The sequence below is a fragment of the Coturnix japonica genome, chromosome 4 (genome assembly GCF_001577835.2).
Source record: "Coturnix japonica isolate 7356 chromosome 4, Coturnix japonica 2.1, whole genome shotgun sequence".
In the NCBI taxonomy this organism is placed as follows: domain Eukaryota; kingdom Metazoa; phylum Chordata; class Aves; order Galliformes; family Phasianidae; genus Coturnix; species Coturnix japonica.
The window spans coordinates 54,595,018-54,618,511 of NC_029519.1; the positions used below are offsets into that span (position 1 = coordinate 54,595,018).

General features: G+C 39.6%; 1 protein-coding gene across 1 annotated transcript in view; it reads left to right on the top strand.

The window, feature by feature from the left end:
* Positions 1-23,494, top strand: part of BANK1 (B cell scaffold protein with ankyrin repeats 1) — a 125,021-nt gene that overhangs the window by 92,459 nt on the left and 9,068 nt on the right. The window contains exons 8-11 of the mRNA XM_015862136.2: positions 8,721-8,817; positions 10,336-10,620; positions 13,426-13,701; positions 22,365-22,433. Coding sequence (XP_015717622.1) covers positions 8,721-8,817; positions 10,336-10,620; positions 13,426-13,701; positions 22,365-22,433 — 727 coding nt within the window. The remainder of the gene's footprint in view (positions 1-8,720; positions 8,818-10,335; positions 10,621-13,425; positions 13,702-22,364; positions 22,434-23,494) is intronic.

Sequence of the window (23,494 nt, forward strand, 5' to 3'; positions counted from 1 at the left end):
AGAGCAGAAAGAGCAAATGCGAGAAAACTCATAAATCAAGATGCATGCAAGTTTAGTAGGTGAAGGAAAGAGGGGAAAAAAATACAAGCAAAGAAAAGGGAGTCGTTCACCACCTCCCACAGGCAGTCTGAAGCCCAGCCAGTCTCCAAACAGCATCCACCTTGCAAGCTAGAAAGCCCACCCTCTTCTTCTTCCCCCTATTTTTATTGGTGAGCATGACATTATCCAAAACAAATCTAAAACACAGCACTATACTATGAAGAGAGTTAACTGCATCCTAGCCAGGCCCAGTGCATCTATACTTACACATAATATTCAGATTCCTGTGGGGAATCCTTATGGAAAGGGTTCTTTTTCTCGCAGCCTACACAATCCATTGTACTTAATGAGCCTTCCACCTCCTCTCTGCTACCCCATAGTCTGCTGGGGGAGGAGTAATTTAGTAACTACTCTGAAAGTTCAAACAGAATAGCTGTCATCACATGAAAGAGAAACTCTCTGGAGAATGGTTATTATTTGGCCCAGAAAAAATAATTAAGAAAAGCAGGAAAAAAGAAATGTATTCTGCTAGATTGAAAAACTAACCTGTTGGTGAGATGGGGGTGCTTTTGTGGAGCTTGCAGTGATTACACAGCCTGTCAAATGGCAGTGGATATTTTGTTCAGCAAAATCAGTACTTGATGAGATTTGAAAGTCTTTCAGAGAGTCGTGTGGGTGTGTGAAAAGTGAAGGAACAAGAATTGTTGTTAAAGGAGAAATGAGCTAAAATGAGTCTGAGGAGGAATTTTATTTTTGAATGCTCAGAAGAAAAAAAATTCCTTGGTATTCAGTAGTTAGAGAACAACAGAATGCTTAGAAAGGAGAAAGTGGGCACAAGTTCTTCAGTGGAGAATGCGGTGGTTTGGTTGAGAAAAGCATTTTTGTATAAAGCAGTAAATGAAGTACAGTGATTAAAATCCACCCTCCCACCCCCCTTTATTTCTTTCCCCGTCTGCAGTAATGTTTTTCTTTCAAAGCTGTGCTCTTGAAGGCTCTGTAAAGTAAATGGACACTTAAAACACACGGAGATGTGTTCACACACATTCACTGGAACAGTCTGCCCAGGGGGGTTGTGGAGTCTCCTCCTCTGGAGATATTCAAGACCCGACTGGATGCCTACATGTGCAACGTGGTGTAGGGAGCCTGCTTTGGCAGGGGGATTGGACTCGATGATCTCTAGAAGTCCCTTGCAACCCCTACAATTCTGTGTGATGCTGTGAGATAAGCAGTTACAGATATACACACTGCACTTTTACTTAGCTCGGTGGTGGTGATGGTGGTGCTTATTGATTGCTCCTCTATGGTGATGAAATGGTTTGAAGGCAGAGCTTTTTTTTTTTTTTTTTTTTTTTTCCAGAAATTCAGTTTCTGAAGTTTCAGAAAGATTGATAGACAGGCATACGGAGTAAGTGTGAAGTTAGATGAAATAAAGATGCAAATAAGGATCAACTCAGGAATTTTAGCTAGCTGATACGCGGTGCGGTAGATCTGCTTGTGATAAAGTTACAGGCAGACATGCAAATGAAACGGTTTAGTACAAGAGCCCAAAAGGTTATTACATAAGATTATAATAGATTATTTCAAATGATGCAATTATTTTGCTCATGTTAAAACAGCTGAACCAGAAGTTGGGTATCCATTGATGTTTTAGTTTTGTTTATTTTTTTAATAGGCTGCAGATCATCTGAGTCATGTTTTTACTTCAACCTGATCCCAAAATCATTACATTCTGGCAGTGAACTGCTGCATGTCTCATTTCTTTTATTCTGTATCATCGTGCATCTTTGACAGCTGTGTGCCTTAATACGCCTCAAGAACATTGGTGTGAGGCTCTAACACTTCATTATCTTTTAGTATTGGAGAAGATACAGTAGCTGTTGGAACTTCTGGCAAATTGTATGCAGAAGGAATTTTACTAATTGCTTTGAATATCACAACATTATTTTCACTGTCATTCTGTTGTCATACTTTATGTTCTGCCTAAATTAGTATAGGGTTGGTGTTGTTTTTATTTTTTTTATTTTTTTAGGAATATGTTAAATATGGTGGTCCATTAGATTGTGGTACTACTGTGAGTGTGAACTGAGTAGAGCAGGAAACTGGCCAGTGAAACTGAAATCCATACAGATAAATAAATTATACACAGGCATGACTTAAAAAGACAAATCTGTGCTCAGGGATAGATGGTGCTGCAGCAACAGGAAAACACCTTTGAAAGAAAATTGTCTCTGCTGCTGAGGATGGGGGTCATATTTAGGAGGTGTCAACACTGCTGCGTTTTCTGTGATGTCCTGAGCACAGCCTGAGGTGCGTGAGAGCAGCACAGAAGCACTGGGGCATGCCTGCTCCTGCATCTCTGGTGATACGGGAAAGGGAGCTGAGGGCCTCCTTGTGCACAGCAGCACTGAGTGCATCAGAGATGGCTCAGTCACACTCCTTGGGAGGGCTGGGTTCATTGCTGCCGAGCAGCTCGTTCCAGCAGTTAGGGAGCAAGCAGGAGAAAGCAACCTTTTGGGCTGCCAGGACAATGCTGCTGTTCTTGTCTTTTTCTAAGATAAGTCTTGTTGAGAGCAGAAGGTCAAGTTCAAGAGTTTCAAAGTTTAGATCCAGTCCCCAGGCTTCTTAGCCCACACTGCTGTAAAACCACGCTCTGTTTCAGCATTTGATGGCAGAACATGTGCAGCAAAACTGCTCTCCACCCCCTTTCTTCCCACCTGCCTGGCAGAACTAGGGCTTTGAAACCAGATTATTCCCAAGTGGATTTGTTCTTTTCTGTCTTTGATTGTGACTGTATTGAATGAGTTTCGCCAAGCTTATGCTTTAGAGAAATCTGCATTGTCTCATCATCTGGATTTTTTTTCAAGCTTGAGTTATCAAGCAAAGTAATAGAGTAGTACAAGTGTTTAACATTAATAAAGATAATGAACAGCAGCATTGGTTCTGTCCTGATGCATGCAATCAATTTTATGAAGATGGTTTCTTCATTCCTTACTCCAGGTGCTCATACAGGGCCCTGAGAAGAAGCAATAAATACTTAAACACTCCCAATGCTTTGATGAATATTTAACATTGTAGAATATGTGAGTAATATGCAAACTCGAGAGTCAGAAAATTTTTATAATCAGAGTAGTTGGTCTCTAGGTTGTAGCTCAGAAGTACAGGTGGAACTGAATGAAAGAGTTTTCCAAACTGTCTGCTTATGTTTCAGAAAGCATTGAGAGTGCAAATGAAAAAGATCTGCTAGAGTGTATCTGGTTCTTATCTTGGCATTCTGGAAAATTGTGGCAGACCCGTGACAGAGGGCATTGTCTTGGTTGGAGTGTGCCAAGAGAGAGAGCAGGAGCAATAGCTTTGTATATGGCTGCCAAATGGCAATGTGGTTATGGTCCTTTCTACTTCACTTGCTGCTGGGTGCTAAGCAGATGGGGCTGGCAGGCCTGAGGTGTGTAACAAGCATATCAGCCAGACCTGGGGAAATGTCCAGCTGCTATGTTTCTTTCCAGCTTCTCCATCCTAAAAGAAATAATACAATTATAAAAACAAGTCTGTTAAGTCCATGACAGAGAAATTGAAGAAATATCCAGCTGAAGAAAGCAGTTTCTTCGTTCTTGAAGTTCTGAGAGGAGTTAGCCTATTTCCATCCATTTTACTCCCCTTTCATTTCCAGTGAGAGAATGCTGTAGCAGTGGTTGTGGCCTTCCTAAAGATGCACACAATTCCCACCTCTGCAGTTTCTGCCTAACAGATCCGTATTTGCATCATCTGGAAATGCACTGAAGCCCTCTGTTTATTAAAGCCTCCAGAGCAACAGTGATAGCTCCTATGGAAATAAATAAGCTCCCAGGTATGTCACCAAATGCCTGGTAGCAGAGGAAAACAGTGTTTTATTGTTCCTGCTGAATTCTGGCAGCAGCTGACACGGAATTGGCCATCTCGTTCACATAGACCAGGATAGCCCTGTCTTTGGGAAGGGCTCTCCACACTGATCCCAGTATTATACTCTCACTGGAAGATATGTTCGTCTTCTTTTATCAACAGTCTTGACCATCAGAAACTACTCTGAAATCTTTCATAAAGTTATCCTTAAAATTATAATTCTACTAGGACTTAATTGGAATCTAATCCTCCTTTTGCAGAATTTAGTCCTTTCTAAATGAAATGTGAATGTGTCACCCATCCAAAAACAGCTAACATTAAAATGCAGACAAAGTTGGCTGTGTAGAAGGCACTTGGATGCAACATAGGGGTGAGAAATATATTATGACTATACTTTAACATTAGATAAAAAAGTAAACTGAGTTTTCAAATAAACCCCTTAGTCAAAACCAACAAATGATTCAGTAATGAAACACAAACTGCTGGGATCATTTAAGAAAACATAGTTGTGCTCCTGAGATCAGAAAAGCCAACGTAGGACACAGAATATAACATGGCGGCATTTTGGATATGTTTCTGTGTCTTTGCAGTCTGGGTTAGCACTCATGAAAGTAAATTTTGTGGAAAGACTTGCTGGGCTTTTTCTATGGATCTGGTTTACTGTGGATACCATTTGTGAAGAGATCAATAAGGTTTCAATTAGATCAGAAAGTCACATGGAAAAGGTATTTAAAAGAACTCTTAATTAGGAAAATAGATTCATAGTTTCCTCTGCAACTTATCTATGTAAGATATTCCACCTCACACTATAGAGGCGTAGAGTAGATGAAAACCATTCCTTTCTGTGGGAGTAGAGAACTTTACTTGATCATATTAGAATTTGTTTTTCTCAGAAATAGAGACTTAGGTTGCTTATGCTGTCTCCCTTTTCCAGAACTGCAAATACTCATCTGTAGTGACGGGTATGTGTTAACAAACTGGAAAGGCACAAGTTTATCTGCTATTTCATTTAGAGAAATGAAGCCAAAGGGAAATGACAAAAAATGCTGCTTGTATACCAGCAGCGCGTAGTCTTGCTCCGAGGTCCAGATCACAGAGAGATTCTGATAGACTTGTTGGGCATCCCCAGGGACAACCAAAGTGGAAAAGCTGACTGTTAGTGTCTTAGACTGTACACTGCAGAGACTGGCAGACTGGAGGACTAAGTGAGCAGCTAACTTGTGCAGCTACCAAAAAACATCACTTAGCTGTAGTAAGGATTATTTTTAACACTAGTTTGGAAATAAATACAGCAGGAGGCATTATCCAACACGTTTGTAAATGTTTTGTTGAGATTTGGTAGTTTAGGGGAAGGAAATAGTTACAGGATTCTTTTCTTTGAACCCAAGCAGAAAATACTCATTGAGGATGTCCAGGCAGAAGATAAAAATCATGAGAGTGGTCTAGGATATGTTTGCATATACAAGGTTCTTACGATGAGAATGTGAAATAATAGCAGTAGATTTCAAAGGAGTGAAAATTTGCTTTGTCATGTAGGAAAGATTTGAAGTGTAGCAGGAGACCAACTCAAATAGGAGAAAGAAGTGTAAAGAAAGTGGAAACTCTATCAGATAACTGAGGGTAAGCTCAGAAGTGTAGCAGAGGCACTAAAGGTACCATATAGTGAGAAAACTTAAGTGCAAAATGAAATGCAGCTAGCAAGAGAAATCACAGGTAATGTGAAATGTTTGCATAAGGCTGTTTTTCAGCAATTCATTGTCAGAATGGAAAGGCATATTGATCACGCAAGTTGCATAAGAGATCCTTTTTCCTCTACTGTTCAGTACTCCATTAGCAATTTAGATAATAGAAAGATTTTTCAAATTCTTCCCAGCTCCGCAATCCAAAAAGGTGATTTATGGCTGGCCATACCCTTATCCAATTCCGCGAAGTTTTGAAGTGTTCCAAACTCACATTTACTTCCAGGTTTACTCGAGTCAGTAGTGAAGAAGAAAAATGCAACTGCAAATGGGCCCACGTTCCCTTGGTTTTCATCAATAGTGATGATTAGAGAAAATGAAGACTGCTACTTTTAGATGTACCGACCTGAAATATGTAGGCATTCATGTAACCACATGTATAGCAGCAGGTCATTTTAAAAGCACTGCTTTGCTTGCATCTGGGCTTTGTGTTCCCTTACAACCTCTTTAGGAAGCTTGTATGGACTGACAGCTGTAACCACTGTTTGGCAACTTGTGCTAATGGCTTTCCAAAATAAATAACTGCAATCTATTCAGGCTTTGCATAAGTGGGACAGCTTTGGAGCTGTTCAAGAATTTGGCCCTTTCTTGACAGCCTTTAGCTCAACAGGAAGCTTAATCAAAACAGTTAAAATATGTAGCTGAAATAAAGCTAAATACTTACTTTTTAATTTTAATCTTAGGACTTAGAATATCATCAGTCTGTCAGAGCACTTTCAGTATTCTTGTTGCATCTTGAAGTAAGCAAATTTCACTTGCTGACTCACACTTGCCCTTTGTGGTTGTCCTTCATTGACAGATCTGTACGGACAACAACAGCGTTTTTCCAACTTTTCCATAATACAGGTTTCTGTTAAAGCAAGCTCTTCCTCCTGATTGTTGCTTGAAACCTGTAAGAAATCCTAGTGTACACCAAAGAGCTATTTTCAGACAGTCTCAAAAGACTTCAAAGTTCATGTCTGCATGGATATTGTGTACCATACCCTAAATTCTACTGTAGGAACATCACACTGGCTGAGCTGTTGCATTCAAAGTCTGTGACAAAGCGCATATCCAGTCCTGAAAGAAATGTGATCGTTCAGGGTGGCATAAAAACATTTGGAAGTTCAGCCATGGTGTGACTGAACTTCCCATCCTGAAACAAGGAAGGACAGAAGGATATTCACTGCCTTTGCTCCTGTTGCCCCATTTTCATCTGCACAGCATTTCTAGACATTGTGTTGCAGGAGGTTTTTAATTAATTCATATATTATACATAATCATTATACATGAAGTGGTATGAGTCCTGTTAAAGAATCTCTGTCTATTCATCTTTTTTGTATCTCCTTTAGGAAGTGTAATAAGTGTGTAAACTTCTGATTGTCATCCTGGCTTTTCTAAGATTCAGCATTATCAGAGAAGCTGCTAAACTGTCCTTCAGTCCTCCAAAAAATTCAGATTTAAAAGATGCATATTAAGCATATCTATTCTGTTGGCTATCTGTGAGTTCCCAGGTTCCTTTCAGCTGAGAAATACATATGAGTAATAAGAAAACGAGGAATAAACAGTTGTTTCCTCTACTGTTACTCACCAAAATTAACGAGGTTTATTTTTATGGCTCCATTCTGTTTCCCTTTTGACCTCTTTCTACTACATATATATGTGTGTGTGTGTGTGCATGTTTCTTGTTCACAAAAATGAACACCTTGAAAGAATTTTTCTGAAACAGTCCTCTACTATAATAGTGGGAGTGATTACATCTAGAGCTCTGCTTCCTTGATTTCTCCTGCAGAGATATCTGTGTCACACAAGAAGTACAGCAGAAGACCTGTTTTCTTCCCAGTTGAATGGTTACATTTAAGTACATGCAGCTAACCTCAGGGCACTTGGAGATATCCTATTTCTGTGAAAGATAGGGGAACCAGCTGAACAATGAATGATAGAATGGGCTCTCCATTTGGGCACAAAAGACAAAGATTAATATTTTAGTGCTGGGAGCAGATATAACTTAGTGAAGAGCTAGGCAATATCCTTAGAGGAGGAAAAAAAAAAGCAAACATGGGAGGCATCTGATGCATTGTCTGATGGATGCATTGCTGGAAGACTCACATTCATGAGATGCCTGCGTAACAGAGCAGCAGGGAAGAAGGCATTCTTGAGGTCTTGATTGGGCTTGTGCAGGATAGTTCTGTACTATATCCTCACAGGAATCGATGTCCTGCTGAGTTCCTTGAAAAAAAAAAAAACAAGAAACAACAGTGATCTTTTATGACTCCATTTTTTTTCCTGAAAATCAGCACTTAACACGTGTGTTTTGTAAGTTTAAGACAACAGAAGTGTCTGTGGTTGCATTATGAGTCAGTCTGCTCTTAGTGGCTATGGATGTGTCCAAGTTTCTACCTCTTCTACTGGAAGAACTACAGTGATAACATTTAAGAGAACCAATTGATCCGACCCTCTTGAGCCAAATTTTGAATATAATAGCTTTCTAGAGGAAAAAGAAGCAGTGCTTTGCCTCATTTGGGTGTTGAGCTGAAAATGCTAACACGCTTTACAGTTCTGTTTCTGGTTTTTCAATGTATATGTGGCTTTTGGTACCAACCATTAGGATTCAGGAGCTGTTTGTAATGAGCTCTCCAGAGATTTCTTGTACTCTGTGCACCCTCTAGCTATTCAGTAATGTCCTATAGACTTTCTGTTTTTCTGCTACTGATCTCTCTCATTACCAATGGGTGCTTTGGAGTTTGGAATAAAGCTGAGAACTGTCTGGATGGCTGAGCAGAGATGATTTAGCTTGAATCCTTTCTTGGGTATTGCTTCATGGCAGTACCTCATGTCCTTTATGTGTACCCAAATACACATATTCTTTCTGACTGTACTAGGTACCTGTACTACTGCATCAGTTATAAATGCATTATGTTTTGGTTTCCTGTTTACCCTAGTAAAACACTGAAGATTTTTTGGCAGAACCAAAAGAAGAAAATATGGCTGCTTCTCTCAGAATAGTGTTTTTTTTCATTGACCTTATATGGCTTTGTTTAATGATATTGTTTAAAAATATATACCCTACTCTGTTTGGATTTGTAGATTAAAACAACAGATGACTTCCCCAGCCACGAAGAAGAAGAGGAATATGAGGATGCTTATGTCATTATGGGAGGCATGGAAGCTCGACCAGCCATGAGTAAGTCATGTTGTGAGACATCTTTCTTCGGAGCAAATCATGTGCTACATTGGGTGGGATATAGGTTCACAGGGGCTGTATTATTTTAATACTTGTAATTTCCATGTTATTCCTACTTCTGGGGAGGACAGATGTCCTAAGAGATGGCGGAAGGCAGGCAAGGGATTCAGTAGTAATGACAAAATCATCACTCAGTGAGACAATCACAGTGCAGTCAGCGTTCCTGGTAAATTCTGCAAATTTCTGGTCTTTGCTTCACATCTGGAAAACAGCTGAATTCTCCAGGTTCTTGGAGAACCTTTATGTAAGAGAAGACACTGTCTACGGGTGTGGGCAACTCCTGTGTGGAGACACAGGTAGTAGGTATTTTGCATCTTGATCTTCTTACGCCTAAATACAGACTGATTATGGTTTGTTGCTAATCTGTGTGATGATATGTATTCCCCTGGAAAAATGCAGAGTTGTTTGTTTGCATTTACTGATGACAGTTTCTTGTAGTTAAATATATTTTTGCAGTATTGTGGATTTATGAAGCTAAACTTCATCTTGTTTTTGTCTTATCTGTTTGTTGGCAATTTTATCTTTCCAACTGTCTCATATTCTGTATATAAATTTGCTGTGTTTAAGCCTGCTGTTTTGGCATGTCTAGGCATCGACAATAAAATGTGGGTTAGTAATCTGTTAGCCCTGATATATATCTACTGCCTCTATCATGTTTCCTCTGTATATGGGAGCACCTGAGAGTGGACACACAGAGAAAAAAGATGTAAATTGTAGCAGCTGGCCATGTTAGTCAACTACGTGCACTAATCTCCCACTTTAATCAGTGATGAAATAAAGACCTTCCCAAGTGGTAACTCAGAGTGGAAAGGGCTCTGTATTACCAGTTCTGTATTGAGTGTAATTCTGCTGACAGGCCCGTATAGTTTACTTTATGCCACTGAGATGGGCTACCCAAACCTTGATGCTGTACGTAGTGTTGAAAGTTCATCCTTTCACAAAGCTGGGGTCCATAGCCCCTTGAAAACCTAGAAGCCCCACAAAATTTCTATGGAAGTACAGCCACGTCTCCAAGGACAGTGTTTGTTTCCTTTTACAGAGATAGAAATAAGCATCCAAAATCCATTGTAGTAAAACGAAGCCATAGCTTACACAACTGTGTAATGTGTTTTCCTAAGCAGTGCACCGTGCTGCACTGAAAATCAAGTAATACATATTTTGGAGGCAAGGTAATTGTGTGTGATCTCATTCTGACAGCAGCTCCAGAAAAGTTTAGCATACTGCGTGCACAAAGGTGTTATGCACCAGAGTAGCAAGATATAATAAAAACTTCCACTGTTGATTTGGTAAATATTTTAAAAGCTGATCACTGGCAGTATGTATTTGACAGTATTTCTGCTGCATTAGTTCATAAAAGTTTTATTAGCCATTGTGTTGCTTCTGTGGGAATCCTTGGAACAGAAAATGTTTCAAGACAGCAAATGTTAAATGAAATAATGCATTCTTTAACATTACAAGTTGAGCAGAACCCAGGAGATCAACATGGAATCAGATCAAAATGTCAACAAGAAGCTGGGGTGGATAAGGAAGAGAAAGGTGATGTAGAAGACAGTGGAGAGGAAACTGAGGAGGAAGATTCCTACACCTTTGTCAACAGTCCTGACAGTTTGTATGCCAGCATACCTGACTGTGATTATGAAGTAAACAGCAGAGAATGCTTCTTCTACAAGAAACCACCCCCACCTCCTCCTCGAAAGCTGCCTGGCACCCTGAGACAGGATGAGCTGCACCATTTGTCACAAGGTACGATCTTGGCAGGAAAGTAACCACAGCTACAAACATGAGTGCAAACACATTAAGTGTTGCTGTAGAGACTGCATAAAATCACTTCTAATAGTAGCAGTTAGGCAGCATAACCCTAATTCCTCAACACGAACATGCCTATGAAATTTGCTGCATCAAGGTCTTTGTGACCAGGTAGGTCAGCTGCTACTGTAGTGCTGGGTTCAGGTTTCAACTTTTCCTCACTCTGCACATCTCAGAAAGGTACTAAATAACACAAGATACTGGATTTACAATAGACTTCTGAGATGAAACACTGAACTTGTATTTTTTCTTAATTTTTAAGACGTATTTACATTAAAAATATGAAATGCTGTCTTGACTGAATGAGGTTTGTGATTTCACAGATAGAATGTGGAAATGAGAGAATGAGGTAACACAGCACTCTACTTGATTTTAGCCGATGTTGTGCTGAGAAATCTAACACTATACTGTGTTACAAGCAGAAAAGAGAGGGAGAAAATTTGACTTTTAATGAAATGCTTTGGCTCTCTTCTTATTTTTTTTAATATTTCAGCCCATTTTTGATGATTTACTATCATCAGATAGTAAAAATCAAAGATGTTTAGCTGTAGGTTATTCAAGTATGAGAAGCAGAAAGTACTATTTGCATTTATTTCAGGAGTGATTACCTTCTTTTTTCTTTTTTTTTAATTGGGATAAAATAAGCATGCAAAAGAATTCAAGCTTAAATAGTAGTCCTTAAAAATCATGTAGGAAAAAACCTTGTTGTGGACTCTACCTGTAAGTGTGTGCACAAACTCTGTTTTTAATTGTGGCATGATCTAATAGAATCCTGAATTACCATAATGAAGGACTTTGATGTTCAGACAAGTACACAGAGATAGCTTTTCAGTTTATAGCCTGCTTGGAGTTGGTTTTTCTCCTATTTTCTGCCATGAAGGAAAAAGCTGGTTTTATGCAGCATGTTTCAGATTGCAAAACTAAGAGAAACAGAATAAAATTGCTACTGCAGATGCATTTTGCTTGCTATGCAATACTCAGCTGTAGCTAAATATGTGCACAAATGAGGGGGCAAGCTTGACACACAGGATTTTTTTAGTGCAAGCTTGATATAAATGTCTATCTTGGGATAGCTCTTATATGGCTACACCATTAAGTAGTGATGCATTGCTCCCTGCCAAATGCCAGTTTCTGTCTATATATCTGTATATGGATACCAACCAGCAGAGAAAGCTTCTCTGCTGCGTAGAGTCCTTTGCTGAGTCCTGTTCTGATAAGGCCAGTGCAGCTCAAAACACATCTGCATGACTCGTTCAGTTAAGACGTGCTGTTAAGACATGCTGTGAATTTTCCTGAGGTGCTGGGCTTGGTTTCATTCCATTTCATTTTGGGATGTGAGGATGGGGGTATCAGGATCCCTCTAAACTGGGATGATGCTTTCAAAGAAGAGCTCCAGTGAGTCACTGCTGCATATTTTTAGTCAGCTACTTTCTTTAGCTATTGCTGTGGAAGACCTAAAAGGCAACTCCCCTCCTTTGAAGTCTTTTTTGGGCAGTGGCATGAGAGTGCCCTCTGTGGGGGTTAAAAGAGAAAATCCTACAGGGAAAGAAACAGAACTTTCATAGTGGCATGCCAACAAAATATTTTTCATATTAAATCTGGTAGCTGTAATACTTGTTTTGTTGTGATGTTTTTTGTTTTTTTTTTTTAATATATCAGAGCAAAAATACATGTTATTAATACTTATTAATATATATTAGTATCACAAGCTGTTTTGAAAGGATGCATCTCATTTGTAAACATGTCAGGCTTGTAGGCATTGTTAAGCTTCTCTGAACCCATAAACAGATAATGCAATTATTAAACAGCAGCCAAAGGATTTAAAATTATGGCAGTGACCACAGCCTAGTTGAGTAGATACATATGTATACAGTGCACTACCACACTAAGAAAAGGTGGCTCCCTGCAGAGGTTTGCTGTTTGCACAGGAAGGATAAGGTCAGCACAAGGAAGGTGAGAACAACTATGGAATTGGCAGTTTCTTTAACAGCTTCCTCATTCTTTACAGTTTGTGAGACTTTTAAATACAAATAAAACCAAACAAACCCAGGTATGAGAAAACTTATCACTTCCTTTTAAAGCTGTAAAATACAAAAGCTAAAGGGCAGCAAGTTCTGTTTAGACGTACTCTTAAATGTAGGGAGAGACCCAAGGAGAACACTTGGGTGCAGAGTATTGGGCAGTCTTACCATAGATTTTTTCATTTATCCTTTACAGAGCTGTTTAATTTTTTAACCTTTCCCTATAGTACCTCTCTAGAAAATCCTCAAGAATAAATGGGACATTGAAAAGGTTGGAAAGACAAAACCCAGTGTTTTCCAGAAAAGTTTCCATTCTTAAGTTACAGTTGCAGCAGCAAACAGAGTGATTTCCCAAAATGCCAACAGCCACAGGGACTCCTTACTTGGCCTTATCAGTAATGAAGGTGATCCTATGGCTCTTGTGGGAGCAACTGCGGTATGCAGCATATTGCTCTTAAATAAGATTTATTTTGGAGCTTATATATTAGCATCTAATTTTGATAATCTGATGTGAAATCAAGAGAAGGCCCTGGAGCTGAAATTATTACTTTCTGATATCTTTCCTACTGACTTAGATGATGAAGCCTGTGAAAACTGGAGTACCTTAGTTTAAAAGTGAAATTATAAGGACTGTAAGTTACATTAGGAAAATCTGAAGAATAAATTAAGTCGTAATATCCTTTCTTGATCATCTATGGAGCATAATTTTTCACTTTTTCAGAGAGGAATTTTGTGGAGGAGAGAAGTGAAACAGAACATGGACTGAAGACAGCATGCTACAGAGAAGACCAAGACGCATGTGAGGAAGATGAGGAGGAGGACCACCCATACACTTTTGTGCAATTTGATGAATGTCTGTATGATCTGATACTGGATGAGGAAGATGAGGAGAAAAGGAAAGAACGCAAATCATTTATCATCAACAGGCCACCTGCTCCTGCCCCTCGTCCCGAATGTTCAGAAGTCAGACATGAGAACACTCCATATATAGTACAAGGTTGGTGCTTGCTGTTTTGTATTTGCTGACAGGATGTGGACATCTGTTCGTTTTTATGAATAATATATTTTTTAAAGACTAAGATCTTTGTTCAGTTATTTTCAAACCAGCAAATCAGTTGATTCCATCTACCTATTCGCACCTTTCAAATGAGCTGAGAACATGTCTGACTAATGATACTTTTCAATTTGCATCCAAGATAACATCGCTTTTTTGGCTTAATTTTACAAAAAAAAAAAAACAAAAACGTTATGACAGAGTGATGGAAGATTAAGAATTACTGGGCTAAATGCGAGTGTATCTGTTTTAACAGCATAATACAGAATGTACTATTCAAGCAGCTTTTCTTTCTAGTTTCGTTATCAAATTGTTTTGCCTTAATTCTGAGAGATGTTAACTGTATTTCTTCATTAACCATGTTTTACTGATGTGAACAGCAGAGAGAAATGCTGATGTGAGGACTCCTTTGAAATACCCTTATTGCAATGCTAGAAATTAGCATGTGAGGAAGGATTGTCTCCTTTTACCATTTCTGTGAAAAATGGTGCAACATCTTGGAAACGTAACTCCATCTTTTAGCCTAATTCAGATTGAAGCCAAATTTCAAAGGAACAGAAGCTCTTGTGAACTTTCATGGAATCTCTGGATAAGCCCCCAAATACCTGATGTTTGCGCTTCCAATCTTCTCTCTAAGGGAACCTCCCAGTTGTGTAAGAACATGTATAAGAATAAATGATAGAAAAATGGGTTTCAGAAGGAAACCAGAAGCTTACTTGCTCTATCCAGTGCATGTTTGGCATTAAGACAGGTCTACTGCTACCCAAATCTTCCTATCACAGAGAGAAGTACCTCCTTTGTAACTCCTGTTTCAGTCAGAGATCTGTTTTATTCTTCCTAGCTAGCTTCAGGCTGTATAACTCCAGGTGAGGGCTGGAATGCGTGGGTTCATGCCTTCATCATTTAGTTGCTTTTTCTTCAACAGGTTTGGGAGGCATAAGGATGAATCATTACAGTAGATTGAAAGAGTAATGCAAGAATGGATGTGTACAGGGGGTCTATTAAATTACAAAAGCCTTGAAATACCTGCCTTTACTGGAATGGCTAGGGCAGTGTCTCAAATCCTGGTCATCCATCATAAACATTCCAGTGACTTGAAAACCCTTACTGTGAAGATGCCTTGTTTGGAAGGTTGCTTTTACTGTCTCCTATTGCACTGAAGTGTTTCTGCTTTGTCTACCCTATCTGTTTGCTAGGGAGGAGACTTTCAGCACAATTGCTTTGATGGGACTATGGTGCTTATATACCATATACATGAACATGGTGTGGCATTTATAAGCAAATAGCAGGAGACAAATTATTTTACTACTGTTCTGTGAAATCAGCTTCTGTTTCAAGTTCATTTATTTGCACCACATATGAGAAAATTAAAAGCACGTCACTTGACCACTTAGGCCTCTGCTTCCCCTGCAGTCACACTGCTTCCAGCTCAAGGGCTTCTCACTCTCCTGTTTTGTGCAGGCGTTTTGTGCAGGCAGAAGTGACAAAAATTCAGCTAGAAGATTTCTTTTGCTATTTGTTTGTCCTTTCCAGCAACAGTTAAAGTTATTCATCCAGTCTAGCAATATCCCTGTCTCTGGTTTAGTATATTAAAAATGCTTATAATCAGAACAGAAAAGATTGTTTCAGCAGTAAGAACCAGAACATTTTATTCAAATCCATCACTAAAATCTGCATGTGTTTGCATCCATTGCTTTATAATTTAACTGATGTAAAATAAAACTGCTGTGGCTAGTACATATAGGCATTATTCATCTCTCAAATGAATAGATTATGGTTTCAGGTTTTGTTTTCATATATTATGTTTAAAAGAATGATGCTGAAGATGTAGAGTAAAAGAATGAAAAAGTTATAAGTTAAGGTCATTTAGTAGTTTTACTTCTTTCTCCCTGCCACAAACATTAGGACACGACCCTTAAATATGTAACTGCATGCTGCTGTTTATCCCAGGCATTTTGTTTCATCAGGTATCTAAAGTGGATGAGCATAAGATGCAAAACTCTTCAGTGTTTTTCATTCTAATTTTTGATTAAAATGTGATTCCTGCCTGCCCTAGATGCAGTGCTGTTCCATATCCACTGAGCTTTTGGACACCCAGTATGAAGTAAATAGAATGCTGTGCTTTGGATGAACAGTGCTCTGCATCACTTTACTCATTCAGAGCAGAGATCCCATTGTTTTCAGTGGCTGCTACCAGTGGTCAGATCTTCACATTCATTAGCATATCTAATCCTGAGTCAGCATCCTAATATCAGAGACTCGTGATCCTGTGCTAGTTTCAGTGGCTTGTATGGAGTTATGCTGGGGCCTTGATGGAGAGAGAAGTTCTGATCTTCAGAACCATTGCCCTCTGATATTCATTAAGATGCATGTTCTGTGGGAAAAGTGAGGTTTGAGAGTGGATCACAGAAGGGCGGTACTAGGGCTCTGAAGTCACCTGTAGTTTGATCCTCATGTGCTCTGGGAGTTTGCAGAAGAAACAAGCTTTGAGCTCTATGACTTACAGGGGCTGTTGTGCTAATTCTCTGCAGAGCTGCAAGGGAAGGATTTCTTTCTCTCTTCGTTGGATCCACAGAGGGGATGGAAAACTATGGGCTTGTTTATTGACAAAAAAAATAGTGTAAGCATTGCATAACAAAAATGGATTGTGTTTTGGGGCTTCTGTTTTAATTTAGTTTTTCTGTCAATCAGAACAAAGCGAGTGGCTGAATTCCCATGACAGCTCTCAGAACACGCTGAAGTCCATAAAGTTATGAAAGAGCATCTTCTGCTTTAAGCGAAAGCAGCACTGTTTCTATGAGAATAGCAACAAAGAGAGCGAGCAAATAGCCCTCTTTGTAATTAGAAGTAGCATTCAAATACATGGTTGCACAAGCTTGCAGTAGGCAAAAACCCTGCTCTGTGTAGATTACCACTTGGTGCTGTGTAAATTAGGAGAGTGGAACTTTTAATTAATGGAGAGCAGGGCTTCACAAGCCCTTTCTGTAGTTGCTTTCATAGTAGGATCTACCCTTTGAAACCTAGACTGTATATGCAAGTAGGCCTAACTGAGCTACTGCAATTTATTGTTTGAACAGCTGACCCAGATTTGCTGACAGATAAATCTGGAGAATATGAGTGACTATAAAGATTTAAAGCATAAGCGTTCCAGTAAGTTTGGGCTGCTTTCATTTATTCCTTTTTCAACATTTTAATGAGTGTGCAAATTTTTGAAGGGTCACTGCTAAGCATCCTGTGTTTGTTGTTCAATGTGGACCACTGCAAGAATTCTGTCTTATTTGGGGAAGGTTCCTCAGTCAATGGAGCTGCAAATTGGTGCCTAATAACGAGCTGTCCAGATGGTGTGCACTCTTCATGTGCTCCCTTTCAATTCCTCAGCTGCGTAGTGTTCCTTTGTTGGTTATTTCAGTGCTGGTTGGTTATTTGTTGCTGTTGTTGTTTTTTAATGGTGCATTGCCAAAACAACTGTTAAATAAATGTATGAAGGTGTTCTGTTTTCAGTTTACAGTGGAATTTAATAATCCGTATTGGATAGCACTTTGACTGAGTGGGAAACCTAAGCCCCCAGTACGTTTTCAGAACAGGTGCATGGGTTTCTTTAGTACATCTGTACCACTTCTGAAGTCTAACCTAGCAGACTCTCCCAGGGCATGAGGGTTACAGCCCTGTCCCAGCTGGATCATTTATCTCATGTCAGAGAGCACTGAGACCAGAGAGCTTCTCCGCAGCATGGACTTCTGTCCTACAGCATTGGAACAGGCTGCGCAGAGAAGTGGGGAATATATTTCCTGTTTACTCTTCTGGAAGAAAATAACATTTAAGTTGTTCATCGAAGTCAGGGGGTATACAGAAAAAGTAGCAGGCGGTAAATATTTTCAGGGAGGCAAAATAATTTATGTCCAGGATAGACAAACCCAATTGTAATGAGGAAGAAAATCCGAAACAGAATTGTTAGTATCTTGGAAAATTATCTGGCTGATTACTGAAAACTACAGCGATCAAATCATGAGTTAAAAATTCTTATTATGCAGATGGTTTAAATGCTCTGAAGAGGGTGTTCCCAAACCGAAGCCTTGGAGCACATGCAAACTACAAAACCTTTATGTCCCACAAAGGGATTTTTTTAGTATTTTCCTCCAGTGGAGATAAAATTCTGCACTGCAGATGAATTTCATTATGTAACTCCAACCAAGGAAATATTTTTCCATGGGAAAAAAAATACTAGGAACCACTGCTAAGAACCTTACAGAGATCTGGTTAGGAAATAGTCTGCCATGTGCTATCTTAACTTTGGTAGATTATGCCACATACTGAATTAAAGATTATTATACTGAATAAGGTCAGCAGAGAGAAAACAGTTTTAGGATGCAACCCAGCTGAAAAGTAACCCATTCTAAATGGCATTGTTTAGGTCAAATCAGATAGTCTTTCCCTTTTTACTTTTCTCTCCTGAAATGGGACTGCAGAAGTATATTTATGTTTTACACGGTGGAACAGATATTCCTGAGAATATTGTTAGAGTTCTTCCACTTTCAATACTAACCTAAGTTTAACTGATGATAAGAGCAGAAGTGTGAGGTACAACAAGTTCTCTGTTACTGTGTTCTAACTTACTCTTTACCCTTTCTATAAAAGCAGTTCCAGTATTACTTCGGTTATCTTACCTTAGCGTAGGGGAAAAAATGTGCAGCGCCCTGTGGTCTCTCCTAAGCAAGGTTGCTGTGATTCCAGCAGCTTTGGAATCTGACTGCAGACTGGAAAGAAAATTGCTGGTGTGCGTGCTTGGGTTTGCATTATTTTCACGTTGTCATTACATTGGAGTTCTTTTCAAAGTCATTTTACTTTTCATCTGGGAAAACGGGAGTTTATCAGCCTTGACTCACTGATGCAAGGCAGAGGCTGACAACAGCCCATGGAGTTGCAGTGAGCAGCTGTTGCTGGAACTGTAACTCAGGTTATGTGCATTGGCCTGCAAGTACTGGAGCAACATGGCAGTGTGGTGTTCCCATGAGAGTCCTTGGCATTGCTTAGTCTTTATCCTGATGAAGTGACTGTTGTGTGCTGTCAGAAATGTCCTAAGAGTGTCTGATGGTGTGTTTAGAACAGATAGGTTTCTGTAACAGTGGGATGTAGTCAAAGGTTTTTCCCACAATGGCTCAGCCAGGTTTTCCCCTTCTGATGGTGTGAGCTTACTCAGACACTATTGCCACTGCAACAGCATAGCTTCTGGGCCTTGAGCTACCTTTGCTACCTTCCACAGCACACACATCCCTTCTCCACTATCTCATTTCCTTAGCTGATTTGATTATATGAATCACGAGAATTGTTGTCTTAATCTTGACAATGAAATATTTTATGTAGTTTTAGGAACAGTCCTTAATCACCTCTGAGCATTGCATCTCCAGGGCTCACCCTGAGCGATGGATGCTCTGGGTGTAAGCAAACAAAACTGGCTACAGGAAAATGAGATCTAAAAAGATGTGAACAAACATCTGCATAGTTCTCATCTCCTGAATAAAAAGCATCATCCTACGACATTCTTTCCTTGCTATTCCCTGTGTATTTGTCATCCCTCACTGTGCTACATTTAATTTACAATCTAATCCACACCAAAAAAAAAAAGAATCTGTGAGCTTTATTTGCCTTGGAATATGCACACACGGTTGGACTGTTTAAATATTGTGGCAGGGGGTAGGCAACGATAGGAGCCTCTCACTGCAGCACATCCTAGCTAGCTTGCTAACTGATTCCAGTTTGCAGCCAAGTTGAGATGTGTTAATAAGTGCAACCCTAGTGTATTAATTAATTTGCCTTGTGTTTCTATAAAGATTTGGTTCCCCCTGGATTTTAATTTTGAATGTCTCCTAAACAAAACAGGGCAGTAGATAATTTTGTTTGGAACACCAGCTCAACAAAGCTGATGAATAACTGCATCATTAATTTCCCTAAGCAAACCGAATTCAAATCAATGGTGGGTAGTGGTTATTTTGCAGTCTCTCCTCCTTTGCGTTTGTTCTGCCAAAAGCGTTGAGTAAGTAGCATCAGGGTGATGGTATGATTAGCTCACGTGTTCTTCTGGAGGATCAGTTCATCAGTCAAGTTTTACTTAAATCAGCAGTGTAAGATGCAGAACTGCTGTGTGTTTTCTTAGAAGTAATGTGGCTTCATAGCGTAGGCAGGTAAAGTAAAATCTAAATGACAGACCATATCCGTGCCTCTTACCTACACAAGCTGTCCACTTTCTTAATGTAACTTCCTCCACATTTTGATTGCCTGTGTTTTTCATTCAATCACTTCTTATTGGTCCATCATCAAGCAATTTGTGAAATGTCATTGTGCAACTATGACTCCTCACCATCCCAGCTTTGTGTTAAAATCTCAGCTCATTCTGAAAATCAAATTCATGTTCCTTTTTGTCAGACTGATACAAACATTGCATTGTCTCTTTCTAGACACTTTCTACTCACCACACTTCTTGTCAAGTTCTGTACCATTCTGTAGCAAGAAGAGCATTTTATGAAGCAGGAGACTTAGGTTTTAAATATTTCAGTTTTCTACTTAAGGTTTACAAAGAACTCCCTGTGTTGTGTAGCAACCAAAGGGAGGGATATTTAGTTCATAGTATTTGACCTGCACAGGTTCTTCAGCCATGCACAATGTGATTATGAATTGAAAAGGACTGTCTTTATGATCTTACAGATACTGTTGAAGATGCATGCTGTAATAGCAGCAGTGCAGTTTTTCAGTTGGGTTATCTATGGCAGAGAGGATCTGAAAATATTTTTCAGTGGAACAACTATAGCATTCTGACACCTACAAATACGCTGTATTGATAATATTGTTTTACTGAAGGAATATTCACTGTATTTTTCACAAGAACAGGACATATCTCTGTACACAGTGACCTGTTTACTTCATTCCGCTGAGTTCCAGCAGTAGTTAAAATGTGAGAATGAAAAAGTGAATCACTTGAGTCTTCCCTAACCTTGTGGCAGTCATGCAGCAATGTGTGTTCATCTTTCCAGGCATTCCAGAAGCAGGAATAATTTGTTTTCATTTACTTCACCCACACTGAGTGCTTGCTGCCAACTAAAATGACTTCAGCAGGATGCAGCACGGAAAGTGGTTTTAACAGTTTTACTTTGAAAAACCAGAAGAGTAATTCCATTTCTGATTACTCCAACACTGCAAAACTCAGCAGAAATTTCATAGCCTATCAATTAAAGTACTTTCCAATCAGGGACATTGTTGAGTGCATCCCTCCTCCTCCTTTAGCAGTGAAATCCTGGCTGCCTGCTTTACCTCAGCATTGAGGTACTTCCACAGTTCTTCTCTTCAAAGAAGTCACTATTTTGAGTAACGCTGCAGCCACATTTAGGAGGATTCTTTGGGGATCACAGAGAGGAGTATTACGAAAGTTAAAATATATCAGTATTAGGCTGAAGTTAGTGATGTAACATCAACAGATTGGACTGCCTGGATAGTTCTTTACCCTATCCATTTAACTTGTCCGATAACATTTTCAGGAACACCAAGTCCCCAGCTGTTTTCATTCATCATCTCCTATACTGGCATACTCAGGAGTCCTGCTGTGTAGAAAACACCCTCTCAGGAGCTGTTCCTTCTTCACCTCTCCATATGGCATGTGCAGAGTTTAAAAGACACCGTGCCCTTGATGCTCCACTTCACAAGTTTCCTGAGAGAAGCAGGGTAGCCTGAGCAGGCAGACAAGGAGCAAACTGAGGATGCTGGGTTTCCTTGTCCTGCATGAGCAAGGAGCCCAGCCTGCAGGGTGCCATGCACAGCACGCTGCTTGTGCACAGCTCTGCTGTACCTGGCCTTGGTTCCAAAGTAAAGATTTGTTCCACCGGAATGGCCACGTGCTGCTTTGCAGCAGTGTCAGTAAGGTGACTTCTCTGCAAGGTACCGTTCTAGATTATCAAGGGGGTTTCACTAAAATCAGAACTGAGAACTAACAGGAATTAAGAGAGAAACGCATCTTTAACAGTAGTTAAGTTAGAAACCATCTGGGTTTACATATGCTGTCTGCAAAAGTTTACAGCGTTTCAGGGCACACCCAGGCTGGCTGTACTCTGGGCATCTCACAACAATGGAGTAATGGGCAAGAATTATGGAAAAAGCAGACAGGATTTGCTGTTCTTGGACCTTGTATTAGCTAGACAACAGTGTGCCTGTATTCTGACTTAAGCACTGTCATCATTCTTAGCTGGTACTATTGGTTTCCCTGCCTTAGCTTTCCCCCAAAATAAGATACAGGTTTTAGCTATAGTTGGTACCGTGTGAAGAACTCTGAGGTTGAGCTGTGTTGGTGTTCTTTCTAAATAAGTAGCATCAATACGATAAGTCTTACTTTGTTTTATTCAAAGCTCTTTTCTTGATATCTGTAATATAAGTAATCCTGCCATTCTGTGCAACAGAACAATTGCTCAAGTAATTAGCATTAGACTGATGAGTGGGTTGAGAAATACGTTTAGGTTAGAATAAGATGCATTCCAGCCTATTTCTGTGAGCCTCTGTCCTTTTTCCAGAATCCATGTCTTTTCTTATCGTTTTTGACTAACTTCCTTATGTTCTCAACTTTGCAGTGTTTCAGCAAAAAGCCACTCAAATGCCCAGTGACTACAACAAGATGTACTGCAATGCCAGGAAGCACGGTACAGAATTCAATTTAGCTCTTTAACTTCTTTGGTTTTTTTCAGCAGAACTAGTGGAGAATTGCTACGACTTGATTTTGACTGACTTAACATCTATTTTCCTGCATGTGATTTATATCCTTAATGCTATCACAGCATGAATAGAATCAGATTAAAGAAAGAAAAATAAAAGTTACTGTCCTTTGGGAAAGATTTGTAGAGCCAGAGTTTACTTTATGCCTTTCTGTTTGCTTTCTCCATTGTGATTAAAACTAAGTAAAGGAAAAACTGGAGGGCTCAGCTGTGCTCACTTAATTCCAGCCATGGAAAGGCAGCAGTGAGTGGAGCCTAAGTTCTCTCCTGGGTGCCCCAAGATCCATGTGAAATGAATTACTGGTGGCATTCCAGTTGTTATTTGAGTTGTAGCACATCAAAATGTTGCTACCAAATTCCTTTAACGCTACCCTAAAGTAACTAGCAACGTTACATACAAAATGAATGAACGGAGTGAATATTTTTCTTAACTGTTCTTCTAATAAGTAGATCAGGTTTAAAGCATAAAGAGCAGCATGCAATAGCCTGTATTGTTCTGCGACAGGGAGCTGGAGTGCTACTGGCATAACCTGGCATGAACACTAAAGCACTGAGGAAAAGAACAGCGTAACCTCTACATCTGACTGTGTGTTTGGTCTGAACTCTGAATGTTCATTTCAGATGCAGGTCGTTAGGGTTCTCATTCTGTCAAAACAGAAACAGTTAGCAGAGATGAAAAATAAGAAGTAGAGATTTCTGCCAAATGTGCTAGTATGGAGTGTGATCAAAAGGAGAGGAAACAGTAGCTGTTTTTCTTTACTTTCTTGTGAGTCCTTCCTCACTTAAAGATATAAATGCATAACAGAGCAGAAAAACTGACCCAATTAATAACATGGTTTAAATTCTCAATCTGCCTACGTCCTCTGTGCAGTTTGATACAGGTGCTTCGTGGTCCCTTAGCAACATCCTCATACAGAGATAGATCCCAGCCATCTCAGTGTCAATATCCTGGATACAGCCATGCTGCTGTACCTCCTTGAACCAAACAG